The sequence below is a fragment of the Prinia subflava genome, chromosome 7 (genome assembly GCF_021018805.1).
Source record: "Prinia subflava isolate CZ2003 ecotype Zambia chromosome 7, Cam_Psub_1.2, whole genome shotgun sequence".
In the NCBI taxonomy this organism is placed as follows: Eukaryota; Metazoa; Chordata; class Aves; order Passeriformes; family Cisticolidae; genus Prinia; species Prinia subflava.
In genome coordinates this window covers 26,077,361-26,095,295 of record NC_086253.1, presented here as the reverse complement: position 1 = coordinate 26,095,295, position 17,935 = coordinate 26,077,361, and the positions used below count along the sequence as shown (strand labels likewise).

At 40.3% G+C, this 17,935-nt stretch overlaps 1 protein-coding gene across 2 annotated transcripts in view; it reads right to left on the bottom strand.

Moving 5' to 3' along the window:
* SLAIN2 (SLAIN motif family member 2) overlaps positions 1-16,645 on the bottom strand; it is a 33,922-nt gene extending 17,277 nt beyond the window's left edge. For both annotated transcript variants that reach the window (XM_063401894.1, XM_063401895.1), the window contains exons 1-4: positions 16,152-16,645; positions 6,565-6,713; positions 1,635-1,799; positions 656-817 (exon numbers count right to left, since the gene is read on the bottom strand). In XM_063401894.1, the coding sequence (XP_063257964.1) occupies positions 656-817; positions 1,635-1,799; positions 6,565-6,713; positions 16,152-16,489 (814 nt within the window). In that variant the 5' untranslated portion in view covers positions 16,490-16,645. The remainder of the gene's footprint in view (positions 1-655; positions 818-1,634; positions 1,800-6,564; positions 6,714-16,151) is intronic.
* Between the last annotated feature and the right edge of the window lie 1,290 nt (positions 16,646-17,935).

The following is a 17,935-nucleotide window of genomic DNA, read 5'->3' as shown; positions in this document are numbered from 1 at the left end:
TGTATATTTTTGTGTATGTTACACATTAGAGTAATACATGTATATAACTTATTATAAAGTACCTATATTGGGCATTTGGTTTTGGTTTTTTTCACTGATAAGGATACACAATAAAATAGACTGGAGACCACCTAGTTAGACAACCAAAGTTATTACCACTTTCTGCAAATTCAGAGGGACAAAAAGACAGTCTCAGCTAAAGCTATAATGAAAGACAGACATCTATACAGACACTTTTCTTAACTATTTTTTGTCATATTTACTTTCATTTTGATGATTTAAATTATGGTTTAAGCATTGATGTGAACAAGACTGGATTACATTAGGAAGGCACCAATCTCCTGAGAAGAATGGTGGTAGGCAGTAGTCCATTCTAACAATCATCCTTTTGGCAAATACTATACCTTAGAAATTAATACTCTCCAGGACTGTTTTGTCCATTGTTCCTAAAGAAAACTTCTGCACAGCAACTTCCTTTCCTTAGCCTGGAGGCTGAAGTCCTTAACCAGCTTTCTGGGGCAAACTACATTTGTACTTCCCTAGAATTTATACCCCTTTTCCATGCTTATTAAACAACTGCTACTGCAGTTATTCAATTAAACAAACAAACAAACCCAACAGTTCCGCTTTGATTTCAGGAAAAAACTCCACTTACTTTCCTCCTGCATTCGTGCTAAAATCTGCACATCTGTAACATCATTTAACTTGTAATTAGACCCAATAGAGTCTTCATCCATCTCCGATGCACTTAACTCACTGTCCAGAGAAGACTGTGGACTTAGTGGGGGATTTCTATCTCCTGAAATTTTAAGATGACCTATGGAAAGAAAATAAAGGAACAGGAATTGTTATTATTAAAAAAAACAAAGAAAAGAAAAGAAAAGGCAAGCTGCATTCCTTTCCTAGTAAAAACCACCAGTCCGAAGAAATTGCTACTGAGACATTGCTCTAACAGACCATTTGAAACATTTGATTATGTTACTGCAAACCTAGGCTAAAAATGCCAATAATAAGCCATCAGTCTGACTTCAGAGTAGTGATACATTCCAGGCGTCAATTTTTCTCATGCAAAGAAAGTGCCTACAGCACAGAATAAAAGCAGAAGACATTGCCAGAAATTAATGTTTACACAATGGCTACAAAATCTCATGGAATGCTTAACTAGAATGCATGTTTCTTCCTTGTATTATACTCTTCACATCTCGGAGGTACTGATGGATACATTGCATACCGAATGTTTCAGTTAGTAAACAACAGGATAGCTGAAGAGACTTCAGAACTACCAATCCCTAACCTTTGAACACCTACCATGGAACTTACACCCCTGTCAATTACAGGGTCAGCTCCAGAAGCCACTTGGAACTCCACAGAATGAACTCTCTGTGTTTTGGTCTAACTGCTAATAACATGTAACAGTGATTTTTGGGACACAGACACCCAAAGAAAACATTTTACATGTTCCTCATGCCAGAAAGTATATAAAAAACCTTCCTAAAAAGCTTAAATACTGTATGATGCACTGAAAAGTTCTGGAGTCTTTCTTACTCTAGTTTGATGCAAACCTTATCTATCTGAGCACATTTGTGAAAGGAAGAGGAGGATGAAAGGAGAAGACCAGACACACAGTGACTTACCTGAGGTACCAGGAGGTATGAGCTGTTTCACTAAAGCAGATTTCACTGGTGTTGAGGAGGGAGAGTTGAAGCCACTGCTGTAGGGGCTACCAGTATTTGGACTGTAGGAGCTCATGTAACTGACCGCGCTGAAGGGGCTGCTGTACAAACTCTGTCTCTTGAGAGCTGCGTGGAAGAGGGGGGAAGAGATAAAAATAGTGAATGAATTGATGAAAAACAAATACAATACTGTATAATGTTTTCAGTGTGATTTAATTACTATGCAGTTCAAGTACAAAACTTCAGTCACCGGGAAGCTTTTTCCACTGCTTTCTTCACCCCTAGATATAATCATAATGTGAGAACAGTGGGAGAAGAGGGCAAAACAAGATGGTGACAAGTGTTTTCCTTTTAGAAGTCAGATCTAAGATCACCACAGCTGATGTCTTTGAGATCTCCAGTGTAGGTACTGGGAAGCAGGAAAGCAGTAGTAGCTCAGTTATGCTAACATACACCCTACACAATTACACACAAATCAGAGCACACCACGGAGTCACGTTCTCAGAACTCTCAGACCTGTCTAAATCACACAATACTTCCACAGTAACCCCAAGACTGACACCACACAACTAAGCAGGATCACCTACAATATTTCCCTAAGCATATGCTAAAATGAAAAACCATCAAGTAAGACAAATGCTTTTGTTTAGACTTGTGGGTACCATGAACCTACCAGACTCTAAAGCAAATTGACTATTTCCTACCATTAACCTTCTGTTCTAACGACTTGGGACTTTTTGACCACAGGCTTCAACCTCAACACAGACCTAAACTGGGTACTTTCCTCTGCCATCTATTGTAAATGTTTCAATGTTGAAGTATTTTCAGATGAATTTTAAACACTGGTGAACATTAACAGTGGTGAACAGTATGATACTGAAATTCCACTGGTTGTCAGGTGTATTTTTTTTTAGTTAGTTGACTATTCTTTTGAAAAGTTTGCATTTTAAATATAACAGCAAATGGAATTTCAACTGCAGGGGTAGTGGGATTCATAAGGTATTTAGACACTTTTGCTACAAATCAATTCCTTCACTGCTGGAAGTATATTTATGCACCAATGTATATAAGAACAAATTAAATTGCAAAATGTTAAGATTAAAAAACTATAAACTTGATGTTATGTAAATCCAGATTAGATGTAGTTGCAGCTCACCCAGCTGCTTAAAGTAAGCTATTAAAAAATATTGTGTGACATTTCTCTTAGTGAAAAGGGGCTTCAATGAGTGCACGAAGAATTAGGCTACTGAGAGCCATGGACAGAAAAAAAAAAAAAAGGAATTGAACCCAAATTTCCTGACTAAAAATCATTGTAGCTTGGTCATTAGAAGCCAAGACAGACTACAGCTGCATGAAATGCTGCTTTCAGCAGCAAAGCCCAGCAAAGCTTCGGCTTCTCCCCTTTGCTCTTGGTCACTACATTCTCTGTTGTCCAGTGCAGACATTGGTGGGGGTGCACTATTATCTGACCAACTGAAGTAGATTTAATTTTAAAAATATCAGGAGTATATTAACTGATTGCATCACTTTACCAGTTTTTAAGAATGCCCCTAAACAAGCAGTGTCCAACCCAGCCAATGGCAGAATGCAGCACAGAGGCAAAAGCAGCAGAAATTAAAGCTGACTTTGCAGCAAATTCCTAAAATTGCATCTCGTGTAAAGATCCTTTCTAAACCAGTTACCAGTGTTTTAGTCAGAGTGAAAAGACAGTTATAGATGATGGATGAAAGGTTTATATTCTAGCTTTCACTGCAAGTCTTAAACAATATGTGTTAATTTCAGCAATTTGTGAATTCACTAAATTCTAGCAAGCATTCATGAGAAATCTTCAGTCTGAGTGTCAGAAGGGAAAACCTTCATTTTATTACGAAGCTCAGTAAATAAAACCAGTAATTACAAGTCACTCTGTTCTGGGTGATTACGATGAGGCCTTGATATCAACTTCTGGCATTCCCAAAGGAATCCCAAAGCACTATTCCAATTGAATCTTTGTTCTCAGACAAAAAAAAAAAAATTACTTTTCATCTCTTGCCAAAAATGTCATTAAAAATCCCTAAAATGTAAGTCTGCACAACAGTTCTTTCTTTTGTTTTTATTACACAGACAAGTATTTTAAAATACTAACCACAAATTAGAAAATAATGCTACTACTGTATAGTCTTCAAAACAGGCTCTTTGTATGCATCCATAATGATACAAAGTATTTGATCATACACAGATTTTTTTCTAATGACAACTTAGCATGAGTTTGCTACATGTAAAAAATTTGCTCTGGTATGTGGTGAGACTTGATACACACAGTAGTTTTCATCCTAGCTAATGTGAACCTTCTTCAGCACAGCACATTTTCCCAGGAAAAAAAAATCTGGATTCAAACCCATCTTCTGTATCAGAATTCCTAAAGGTTTTGCAACAGGGATTTCTGTAACTCAGGAAGACATAGCTATTTTTACAAATAGAGATATGGCCTTTACTAAGAATGTCAGACAAAATTAGCAAGACAGATAATAATTTTAGCATTTAAATAATGCTAATATTAAATTACAAAAGATTACACATTAGCTTTCAAAACATCAGAAGGGAGGGTTGATAATCAACAAGTTTACTTTAATATAAACTTTCTTTTACAACATTCAGAACCAGTATACAGCATCTAACTCCTTTTAGTTATCATTTTGCTGAAATGGTCATGAATTTCCCTTCTGCTGTAGGAAACAGGAAAATTTGAGTGCAGAATATACCTAGAATTCCCTCTAGTCTGAACATACTTCCAACAATGAGCACGACTTGCTCTGCAATTGTAAACCCAACTGCTGACAAGGCACTGTGCATCAGTAACTGCTCACAGTAGCATGCAGCTGAGAGCTCTTCTTCCCTACTTTGTCATGCAATGAAAAATACGATGGAAGAAGAAAACGTGAAAAACAAGAGTGCATTTGAGACTGAAAAAGAGGAAAAAGATACTAAGATTAAAAAGACATAAGAACAGGATCTAATAATATAAAAAGAGTCAATGCAAAAGAAGCATCAGCAAGGATTCAGGAAAGAAAGTTATAGAAATGTAAAAAGCCTTATCCATGGAGACTGGCACCAGAATCTATGAACTGAATCTATGAACCAGTAGTTACTAACAGGTTAAGTGATGGGTCCATGAGGTACAAGTACTACACAAAATGCAAGTTACACAATACTCCTGACATTTGGAACAGGAAATACACACTAAGTTACCAGAAACACTACTTGTCTTCTCCAGTGGAGCTCCCTGCTACCCTTATTCTGTAAAGGAGGCATGTAAAAATTAATTTTTACATGCAATCTGCTCCAACCAGCATGTGCCCATCTTTTATACCATTAGTATTTCCACCAATTATTACTACAGATGAATTCTGGTATTCTTGCAAGTATCACTACCAGAAGAAGATTCGCAGGTCATGAGGAAAACAAAAATAGGTGAAGTTACCTAAACACATTGTTTGAATGATAAAACTTTCAGATGTGTCCATTTCACCTAGCAGCAAGTTTTCTGCTATTCTGATTCAACTATGAATTTTTCAAGATACCCTAAGGGTAACAGAATTTGTGATAGTTCTGGAAGACTTCTACTCAGTTCTGAAAGAAGTTAAACCATAAACAGAGTTTTGTCAATCAACTGCTACCCATTCATAAATACCTAGTAGTATTCAGATTCCCAAACCTGTATCATCATTCATAAATCCCTGTGATGTGACTGCTTTTTGTTGTTTAGCATCTCAGTCTTTGCCTGTATTTAGCCATGCATCATGTTAACTGTTCAGGTAAATTTTTAATAGACATTTGTCCAGGCAGCATAAAAAAGCACAAGAAACGGAAAGACTGAGGGTGATTTGTACTGAAGGCACTTTCACCACTATGAGCACGATTTTTATAAGAACAAAGAATGAATTCAAATTTTATTAAGAATAGCTTCAGTACAAACCAGAACAAAGACTGAACTGCTCCAGAAAACAATACAAGGACAGGAAAGAAGTGACAGTCAAACAAACTCAGAATTTACGTATAACCACAGAAAGGAGGTGGCTGTTGGAACCATTCCTGGAACTGTGTATTCATACACTCTCAGCTCCAACCATTCTGCCAACTCCTGAAGATAACAGTTTAACATGTAGCAGAAGCAGACGACAAAAAAATGGAACAGGAGGAGAATACTTATTAATAGCAAGAAAGTTAGTTGTCTCAGCATAATTAAAGAAAAATAGGCTCCAACAAAGAAACAAAAAGCAAGAAACCAGATGAACAGGGAATTCTAATCAGACCTTCAGCATTTTGCTGCTGGTTTGACATAAAGAAGTCTGATAATAGAAGGATGGAGAATGCAGACTTTCATTCTCACAGGTCCAAACACACTCCAGTTTTGAATATAACCACCTAATTAGTATTAAGGAAGGATCATAAACTCTGGATTCTTTTAAAATCTGAATGTAACTAGGTCATCAGTTATTTGGGATGGGAGGAAAAAAAATCATTATCATCTCCCCAAAGTAGTCAAAAACTTAAGCCTCCATTTCTTTAGATGAAATAAAATAGGTAATCTATCAGAAAACCAAGTTCCATGCTGACAAGCATCTAACAATTATGATAACTTTTGACTTAAAAACGATGTTTTTTTCCTGAAAACATCAGACCAAACTAAGCAGGTATTTTAAAACTGAAATCATGACTCATGATCTAGCGCCTTCTTTCATTTCATTCATACAGTCCAGAAAATGAGTAGAATTAATGACTTTGTAAACCATAATGAAAGCTTTAGACACAGGTAATTGATAGATGTCTTATCTCACAATCACTAGCTAATGTTGATGCTGTTTCAGAATAAATACATACAACCCAGTGGTTCTGGTGTGCAGAAACTCACCCGACATTGTTTGTTCCAGCTTGTGGATCAGTGACTTTTTAGCACATTCAACATCAGGACTTGGGTAATCCAATACCTGTCTGCACCAAACTAATGGACTGACATTTTTCTGCACTGGATTCTGTTTCTTCTTTGGAGATGTATATAACCTGGAAAAGAGAGAAAAAAAAAAAACAATTATGAAGACAGACAAAGTGAGCATAAAATCAGACATGCAACAAAATACCACAGAGTATGCCATTTCTGTTTTTATCCTATCTACATTATAGTACAATCCCAAAAGATAAAGAAAGCACAGACTTGACCCTAAAATTAATTATTTTGGGTAGAGTATAACAGTGATAGCATATGGCTACCCAAGGACTTCAGACACATTATGTATAGGACAATTTCACTGTCACATAACCATACAAATGAGAATTAATCTTTTCAGATTCACTTGAAAGCAATGAAACACTATGCAATAGAGAACTCTTTTTCCTAAACAAAGGAAGCAATAAGCATCTTAGCAGCCAAGAAGCAGTGCTAAAGTACACAAAACTACTGTTTCAGTAGCCTTGAACAATAAACATTTTTATTTATTATTTCTATCCTAGCACCTGATCCTTTTGTTGTCTTTGAACACAGAACAAAGGGACTATGTCCTAAGGAGGTATACAGTCACGCATTAGCAATAAGGAAAAAGAGATAACACACAGGAGAGTAGAGAGAAACCATGAGATCATACTGTTCAGCCAGATGTACTGAAGCCTCTCTCTGTCAGGACTGACTTATTTTAACATCAACATTCCATGACTGAAGAAAGTAGTAGTCCAGTTTGAAGACTCTAGAAATTTAGCTGAAAACTTCTCCCTCAACAAACAGATTAAAGGAAAAGTCATAACCAATCACACACTAAAAACAGGAAATGTTAAGCCTTACTTTGGACTAGAACCAAACTTGGATATGTGGTTCAGCAAACACAACAGTGAACTGTAGGACAATTCTAACTAGTACAAGTCTAACTAGAGATTATGTGTACGTAGAAACAGCTAAATGAGTGTTCCTCCTACAGTAATGACAGACTTCATGTTCCAAGTCAATGTGATTGTATGCCACACAGCATCACTCAGGAACATCTGAGACTGTAATCAGACATGCTTCTGTACAAAATACATAGCAAAAGTTGTTCTCTTTATGCCAATGACATTAGCAACACAAGTTATTTCCCACAACTTTCTCTCTACAAGATTATCTCATCTCTCCTCTGTAATTCTAGAACTTGAACTCTGATTGTGTTATAATAGCTTTTAGAGATTTGTAATTAGTATCATTAAGTTCACTTCTTACAAAAGCTTCCCAAGACATTTGTTTATAAAATCACCAATCGCCCAAAACACCCTTCCCTCTAACACTGAAATTAGCAAACTATACTTGCAGATCCAGGTGAGAAAATATTTATTATCTGCCATGTTTTAAAATAAAAATGACGCTGTTTGTAACAATCCAAACAGTCACTGCCACTTACTGTAGTTCAAGGGGTTTGTGCTTTGGCCAATATCATGCTGTCTGTCATAACTGCTTTTGTAGAAATGCCTACAACCTTCACAGGCACTCAGTCCAAAAGAAAATCTAAAAGCCTTTCATGAATTTATAGCCCTTAAGATTCTTGAAAAGCACAAGAGTCACTCAATTTTCACAGTTGTGTAAAAATGACACCACTTTCTGTAATTTTCATGATATCTCCATACTGTTAAAAGTAGTGTTTAACATTTACTATCTCTCTAATACTTTGAATTCCTGTCTTTTTAGTATTTGCCTGTACTCCTTCCAGCCCTCAGGTATGTTTATACAATACAAACAAGTGTCAAAGGCAACAAGGCCAGCTTTTGCCCAGCACAGGCCAGACTCACTCCTAGTTCTCTGGATAGCTGACATGCCTCACTGAGTTTGAGAAGTTCCATGCACATTCAGAGTGTTTACAGTAGTATATACAGCCAGTATAAAAGGCAAGAAATTAAAGTGCATGTCTTCTTTGAGAAATACACAAAAGGGGTATCTTCAACAAACATACAAGATAATTCTAATCAAAACTCTACCCGGTATTTTAAAGCTTCAACACATGCTTTTCAGGAATTCCCAAATATTGCATTTATTTCACAAGAAGTTTATTTACTGAAGCAGTCCGGGTGCACACAGCTCCCTCTTTTCCACCTCCCATTCTAAACAAATATATATATTGCATATTCCCCCACCTCTTTCCAGTCAACTGTTTTCCTTCATCAACCTTTGCTTCGTAACTTAGACTTCAGGGAAAGACAGAATTTGAGAACATACATATTTCATGCCACTCCACTACCTCTCAACACACACATGTACACTGATGCAGTGAGGAAACAGCTCTTTCAGGGCAGTTTCTTGCACATCATGCAATTAGGAAGTCTCATCATAGAGCAGTGCTCTGAATATCCCACCTGACAAAGAACAGCCAACCTCAAGTTTTGTGACTGACTTAATTCTGGTTGCTTTGCCTACCTTGGATTTTACAAAAACCAAAAGGACCAAGGGCAAGGCTAAGAATCAGAGTGATGCCTCTATTACCTCTTCCTCTCTTCCCAACAACAGAAAAACAACAGATCCATGAAGCGCATACAACTAACCCCACACAGCTAAGTGGTCTTTGTCAAACTGTTTGACCCAAAAGATATAGGTCCTTGTTACCTGAAGAACCTTCCAGAAGAGATCCCATTTGTACCTGTCAATGCATTCTACAGCAATACAACAGCACTGATTGGCAGTACAGCAACTCCAAGACTGAAGATTACCAGAATAACTTCATACATCTTTAACTATTATAAATCAACTCTCTCAAAACAGGAAGTTAAAAATGATTGAAGACGCTGACAACTTACAGTTGCCACTCATATTACAAATGTTAACACCAGAAACATATACTCCACTCTCCACAACAGAGTGTGGAGAGAGACTCTACAACTCAGTGACACAAGGTAAAGTAGAAGAAAATGGTGTATTAAAAGGAGCTCAGGAGCTTTGATCTACTTTGAAACAACACTAAGAAGACCAGACACTATGACTCTGCTGCAGCCTTTCATATTTCCTTCCTTTGGCTCTTACTAGTCAACCATACCACAGCAGCACCAACCTGAGGCTGAAAGCAGCCAGGGGCTCTACTGATTAGTTCCAGGAAGATGCAGCACAGAAAAGGGCAGAGCTTTTGCACGAAGACTGCTGTGACTACAAGCATGTATGATGTCAGCCAAATGGGGCAAGCTGCAGCATGTTGCACTGGGACATAGCTGAGTCAGGAAAGGCTTTGAAGACAGAGGACACACCACTGCAGTAGGAGTGGAATATCTGTGTACAGATTACCTCACCTGAGGAACACCTCCCAGTGCATTAAAATACAAGAGGCGAGTTGCCACAGGCATGAAACGAGAAGCCGACATTCTAACTGGGAAAAAAAGGAAGCGTCTTTTTGTGTCAAAATCCTTCCACTGCTCAGTATAAGAGTGTGGGAAAACATGTAGATGAACATGAAGTCAGAAATCTGAATTAGAAAGAAGATGGCAAGCAGAAGTTAGAGCTAGTCTATTTTAGCTACATTAGCTTTAAGCAAAAACTGGAAGGTACAATAAAGGAAATTAAATGGGAGCACACAAAACATGATTCGTGCAAAAGCAAGATGAAAAAAGATGAAGACATGATGAGGAGAAAAAGCTGAAATCCAAGGACAGATCAATAAGAAATGCCCCTAAAATATAAGAAGGAAATTTCACAGCGAAAAGCTACTGAAAATATATAAATCAGGAGACGATAATACTGGACAGTCTTAGAAACATAATTTAGTACACAAACGTGCCAATCTAAACTATTTTAAGACAATTTAAAAGTTTCATGAAACCCTATCTGAAATGGCTTAAGCACGTTAAAATTTAAGATGAATTTGGAATGGAGATGGTAAAGATCTGAAAAGCATCTCTGGTTGAAAGACAAATCAATCAAAACATTAAGTGATATCCCTGCACTTATGTGGCCCACAGATTTCCTTTCCCTCTCCCGACCCCACAAAATTCCTATGCTTCAGCTGTAGCTGACTGAGATACACATTGCTTAGCCTGTAATTATTAATTTTCAACTCTCCTTCACAGATTTCTACTTCCGAGATGCACAAACTACAGCAAACTCCACTCTATGAATATAAACTCCAGGATATGAATACTACAGAAACACGTTGACAGTCTTATCAAATCTTCGTATCACAGTGGCACATCTCAGCTACATGACACAATTTTTTAGTAGAATTAAGAATACCCAAGAGGCTGCAAACAGCAATTTGGAACACAACTGTATTTCTGTGCCCAACAATAAAAGATAGTTTGCTGTGCCCCGGCTAGTTGCTGGAAATTATTGCCATTATTCATTTCCTCATCCAAAAGAACATGTTCGTGTCAGAAAAGGATGTTGTAGAATGGGAAATGGGCCATCAAAAACACCATCATGTAGCTTCCCTAGAACTATCACACAAATTGTACAACTGTCCACTACTTGAGAAGGTTTTCATAAGAAACTTGTTAGAGCATATATGCTTAAACATAGCACTGTTGATATTTACATTGATGAGAGAAAATTTGAGAAGTTCTGTGTCCTATTGTGTTCCAAAATAAAATTCTGTTTAATGACTATGCTTGAGAGCTCTACCAAGACGCACAAGAAGTAGAAACGTGAATCATGGCTAAACAAGGCATGATTATGTCATCAACTTCAGGAATATCATTAGGACAGTAAAGGAAACCCATATCAAAACTTCCATTATATCTAAATATCAAGCATGTTTAAAAGCTATAATTATCACAAAAAAAAAGTCAGAAATGGGAATAGCTCTTCCTCAGGATTCTTCCTCCAGTCCTCAAATACCTGTTTCACAACAAACATGGATGTCTCAAAGACAATAATCAAAATTAGTATTATTTAATGCTACCAGTTGTTTTTCATGATAAAACTGGCAACTTCCATAACCCTTGCTTTTCCTACATGCTTCTTTTCACATTATCTTTCTAGTTTGTGAAGACATTATCTGAACTTGGTTAAACCCCAACACCTTTAAATCAAATTGACTTTTTATATGCCACAAAATGAAAAGCAGCAATTTCTCTTTTACTTACACCATGGAACAGAAATTGATCAGAATCTGTCCAGCTTCCAAGGGGCCTAAATCGCATTAACACAATGAAATTTAGCAGTTGAACAGGAAATGCTGCAATGTAATTTCAGCAAAGGGATTTCACTCAGGTGGAGCTCTACCCTAAACCAGCCATGGTGTACTTTACCAGCTCACCATGGCAAACCAGGATTCCAAAACAATGCCAGTGCTCAAGGGACATCAAGCAATATGAGATGGAAGACAATCATTACAGATGACAAGTATGTATCTCAAACAGGCCCTTAGCCAACAATAATGGATGGCTAGAACGGAAACTTACACTATTATAAACAGGTGCAAATTAGAAATAGCTGCTGAATGAGAGTGAGTACAATAGTAAAAGTATGTGCCTTCCATTTTAACTAGTCAAGATGCACAACCAACCAGTGTTTCTTCGAAACACTGAAACTATTACTTTTAGCTATTTAGTTAGTATAAAAACAACACCAATAATTTCACTTTAAATACACAATAAACTGCCTTTTGTTTGTAAAGGAGGTCAGTCAACTGTCAGCTATTTTAATCCTACCAAGGAGACTTTATGCTGACATAAAAACATGAGTGCTAGGCTAGTTTTTATAACACTGTCATTTAAAGAGGACACCACTGTTCTGAAGTTTGCTGGAAAACTACATGTACAAAATAGATACACAGCAAGGTCTACACTCTCTTATGTTGCAAGTAAATTCTGAAGAAAAGCACTGCACGTTTTGCTCACATTTAAAACAAAACTTCTCAGAAAGCTTAGGTGACTGACAGTGCAGCAAATTGCCACAAAGGAAGTTACAGTGGGTTCACAGCACAGTAACTTATCCACAGTAATTGCTCACGTGTGCACACTTATCCTGCAATAAACTCAAGACCAAATAAACTCTTTTTAAAAGCAGCATGACAAGCCATCCTGCACACTGTTATCCAGGTGCCTCCAACGTGCTGCACATCCACACCCAACCTTACCCAGCAAGTCAGGCAAGGAGGTGCACACCACTTCTCTGAGGATTGCTCCACTCTGGTCACCCCTTCTGCCCTGTTGTCTTTTCAATTAATTAGTAAGAAAGGACCCATTGTGATTGAATTTTGAAAAAAATTAAATTTGATGCAATCTGGTTCAAGAACAGCTAAACAGGAACACCCACAGAGCAGATTATGAAAGTCACTGATAAATGGAGGAAATAATCAGCAGGCCTAAAGCAGAGCCTCCATGGGTCTGTGCAGAGCTCAGTACAGTGCGCAAGTACAGATGTGCCCATCTGCAACCTTCAAGACCTTATCAGGATGAAAGTTTCAGCATATTAAGCAGCATTTGGAAGCATACGGACAAAAAACTCCATCTAAATTAAATGAAATGTTTTTAATAATTTACCGCATAATTTGAAGATTGTCTCATGTGAAAATGTTTAAAACTTGAAATGTATCTGGATTTAACTAACCACAGAGGAGAATAAACAATCAAGTAAAAATATAAACAGTCCTAAAGTTCACTAATACTATAAGAATGTTTTAACAGCTAATGCTGCTACTAAAAGTAGCAGTGTCAAAGTTCCTTTGCTTGTTTGATAGTTGTACCTTCTCCTTTACTTTTTTACTTTACACTTCTGTATACTTATCTAAATGCATTCAAATAATTAAAAGCTAAAAATGAGCTGATCAACCATACAATGTAGATTTAGAGAAACATGTCACATTCTAGTATCAATTTCGATCACAGTATCAAGTGTTCTGTCTTAAATTCACAGCCATTCATTTCATGTGAGCATTACATGTAAAACAATGGAATTTTAATACTTAGGAAAACTATTTCTGCCAGGACAAGGCTGCAGACAATTTTATAATGGAGTATGAAAATGCCTGTATTTTACAAAACAGAAAAGAACAGCTATAACCAGCACCCTTTACCACCTATTATTGCCCACAGCAAGGTCCTTTTGAAATCAAAAGCAAAGACAAATCTTAACTTTTCTATGTAGACAAGCAAAACAGACAAGATGAATCAATTTTTTATGAACAAACAACGATTTAGATTTAGTTTCCACAAGAGGTTTGTTCAGCTGCTAAGATGTATTTGATTTTGACAGTGTATAATCCCATATTTTAAACAGGATTTTGAGTTAAGCAGCAGTGATCCAAATCCATTTGAACCTCAAGGAGTTCATATGAGATTTAAATTTCATCAAGTACATTCACCCTTTTAGCTGAATAAATGATGAGAGACCTTGCATAAGTAAGGCCTTAGGAGCAGGATCTTTATGAAACTGTTTAAGGTAAATCCACTTATTCACATCAACCCCTCCTATCTTCACAGGCTTGTCTCTTTTAGATTGCTCCATTAGCGCTCTGAAAATTTCAGATTTCATTAAGAGCCATAAGCTCCATTAATCAAATGCATAAATACAATGTCATCTCACCTTCATAGGAAAATAGAAGGGGTTGGACTAGTTAGTGTCTCAACAGTTGAATTAGAAGGTGTTTAGAAATCCCAAGAGCTTGATTTCCATTTTTATTAAGCACTTTGGAACAAAAAAATCATCAATCCAGCCAAACTACATTTATCATTAACTGCGTATTAAAATACAGCAGGAAAACACTTTTTTAAAAATAATTACACATCCATATTTTATGATATGTATGACAATTAGTAAATTTTTACAACTGCTCTTTTTTTGTTTCATGCATTTGTGTCTCAGTCAGCGTTCCATGCCTGAGACTGAAAATTAGTTGCTAAAACACTTCAGCATTAAAGTTGCCAAAATATTAGTAAAGGAATGAAGACGTGCAAAAGTCTGTCTATAAGTTTTGCTATCTTTTGAGCACTAGAACTTGCCTAGACACATGTCAGTGCCACAGTAACTGGCAGCCAAACACCTGACACAAGGCAGGGCAGTGCTCAGTGAACCATGCAGCTGCCCCATGAGTGCCCAGAACTGCGTCAACAGAAACACACAGCACTTGTGCCACCACTGTCACCATACACTCTGGCGAGACTTTCACTTAAGAGACTCATTATGTTACCCATGATTTAGAATTAATATATAAAACAGTAAGATCTAGTGTCACTAGAATTCACGACATTTACAAATTTGGCCATCCCACTCCAAAGTTGCTGTGCCAATTTACCATATTCTATTTCCATCAAAGGCTGTAAGTCCTTGTAGATTACAAGGCATACAGTGAGAAATAAGAGTAGCTGCCTTGCACAGACTCATCTTCTGGGAGATGATGCCTTGTGTTAATTTAGTGTTGGATGAGAATAAACTTATGCTCTCATACTTCTCCAGTGGATCAGGCTGAATGTCAGGCAAATGATTTCTCCAAGGAAGTGCACACACTGTCTCCTCCCTGAGCAACTAAAACATTGCTCACGCATGGAATCATTCCAGCATTTTTAAAGGCGTTTCTAACTCTGAAAGACATTTTTGTTTGTTTTGTAAATTTGTCTGCACGTTTGCTTCCAAAGACTTTGTAGATGGACCTACAACCAGTTCTGCCGCAAGACAGTTTGCTTGTGTTACACTTTTTGTCCCTGTACACGCTCCCCTTGCATTTCTCTGTTGACACGGTGTTGACACGGTGCTCCTCCCCACTATTTCTCCTGCAGCTCTGAGCCCATCAACAACTGTCAAAGGAAACTTCAAAACGACAGCTGGAGCCAGCGTGGTGCTTGGAGAGCAACTCTTGATTCTCAGTGGAAGCTCATCCAGGTGCAATAATGACAAGGCAAACAGCCACACGCAGCTGTTTCTGCCGGAGCAGCAGGGGAAGCAGTCCATTTATAACGAGGAACCACCTAAGGGAAACCGTGATCCTAACTATTAGCAATAAATTAGAACACCTAAGGGCAACAAGTTTATGAGATGCAAAAGTGTTACATTTGCTGTCTTTACACCTGAAAGAAATCGACACATAAAAGATGCCCGATGCGTGTCTGAAGCCTAACAGTACCTCTGGCTAATTCTGAACTACCCTGGAAATTTCCTTGAAGTTTCTCAACGCCTCCCCGCCGCCTGCACTCGCGAAAACACTGACGGCCGATTCTGCGCAGGCACCGGAGCCCGCTCGGTGTCCGAGCGCCCCGCGGTAAGGCTCGCACCGCGGCCGAACAGCAGCGCAGTGCCGCGGGCCTGCAGGGAGCTCCAACGCCGTGTGCGGGAAGCGAAATCCCTTCCCCGGCTGGCTTCGGTACGTCTCGCAGAGCTCACTACGCCCTTTACCCAGCCCAGAGGGCGAGGCTGCCTCCGCACACAAAGCCCCGAGACCCCCTTCGACACCAGGCGCACGCCAGGGAACTGCCCCTTTCCCCCAGGCACGGCGGGCGAGGGGAGACGCGGAGCCCTGCCCGCCTCCTCACCAACCCGCCCCCGCCCCATGCCCACGCCGGCCGCCTCCTCACCAGCCGGTCTCGTCCTCATCGCAGCCGGCCAGCCGCTCCAGCTCCTCCGGCCTGAGCACCGCCGCGTCGTCCAGGAGGCCATTGCCGCCGCTGCCGCCATCGCCGCCGCCGGGCTCCTCGGGGAGCGAACGCCGGGCGGCGGCCCTGGGGCTGAGACAGCGGGCGTCGGGCGGCGGGGAGGGCCCGGCGCTCGGCAGGCGCTTGGGGCTGGCGGGGCCGGCGGGCAGGGTGCCGTGGCGGCTGCGAAGCTGTTCATTCTGCTTCTCTAGCTTCTTCACCAGCTCCTGAAGCTTCCGCACCTCCGCGTCTGCGTTCACGCCCGAGCCGACATCCTCCATGGCGGCCGCCGGCAGAGCGGCGGCTGCGCGGGGAGAGGCGGCCGTGCCGCCCCGTCTACGCGGCCGGGCGGCCGGCGGCGGGCAGGGCCGGGGCGGGGCGCAGGACGCACATTGGCCGCCGCCGCCATGTCGCCGCCTCCCGGCTCGGCCGCCGGAACCGCCGCGTATTGCGCCGCCTCTCCTCCGGGCGGCGCGGCGCGGAACGGAGTGGCGCGGCTCGGAGTGGCGTGGCGTGGCACGGCACGGCTCGGAATGGCGTGCGATGGCGCAGCATGGCGGCGGCTGGCGGCCCCGGCGGCGGGAGGCTGTGACTCAGCCCCGCTTGGGGCCCTCCGAGGGGCTCCTGCGGTAGCCTCGCTCCTGAGGGAGCGGCCTGGCCTGGCCTGGCCTGGCCTCCCGTGTCTGGGGAATCACAGGTCCCAGACAGTTGTTGTATTGGAAGCCCGGAACACCTTTCAAAAACGTTCAAAACCTCCAAAGAACACAAGGTGTGTCCCTGGTCCAAGGCCTGGGTGATAGTGTTGGGCTTACTGTGTATGACGGATATGTGAACTGAACAACCTTTGAGTCTACATTTTGTACAAATAGATGCATATTCTTTTAAAGGTTGTGGCGATCTTGCCATCCATAGCAAAACTTTCACCTTTAGGTTTAGAGAATTAGTGGGGCTTGGGGATTTGTCACAGAATCACAGAATGGATGAGGTTGGAAGGGCCAGAGTTGTTGATCTGGTCCAACCTCCCTGCTCAGGCAGGGTCATCCTAGAGCTCAGGGCACAGGATTGTGTTCACTGGGCAATGTGTTCCAGTAAAGAGGTTCTTCATATTCAGGTGGAACTTCCTGTGCATTGCTTTCTGCCCATTGCCTCTTGTCCTATTTCTTGGGATGTTTTGTGTCTTGTGACAAATTGTCTCCAAATTTCATCGGCTGGTATTCTGGGGATGCTCTGTGTCTTGCTTTCCCAAGCCAATGAGAGGCAGTGTCCTTAGTGCCATCCCTTCACAATTTTTTCCTCTTCCCAAGTCACATCTATTCAACAGCTTCATTTTGGAGCCTGCCTTAGCTGGGGAGAGGAAGAACACCAGCAGGTGGGCCAGAGGATGTCTGGAGTTTGCAGGGGATGACACTGCCATGAGTAGTTTTTACCAAGCTCAGGAAGGGAAGAAGGAAAATAAGACTGGGGTGCTCAGACCTGCAGGATGTGCTGAGAAGTTGCAAAGTTCAGGGGCAGTAAATGTCACACAATCTGGGTTGTGTTAGGTGCAGTGGATGGACTGCTGGCATGTTGACATTGCCAGGCATGAGTTTACAGCATCCTTACAAGACTGGGTCACTTCCTTGCCTTATGCAACACTCCACTTATACATTCAAAGATTACATTCTCTATGTACAGCATTATCTGAGGGTTTATTGTGGCATGGTTTTGAACTGTTACTGTTAGCTTCT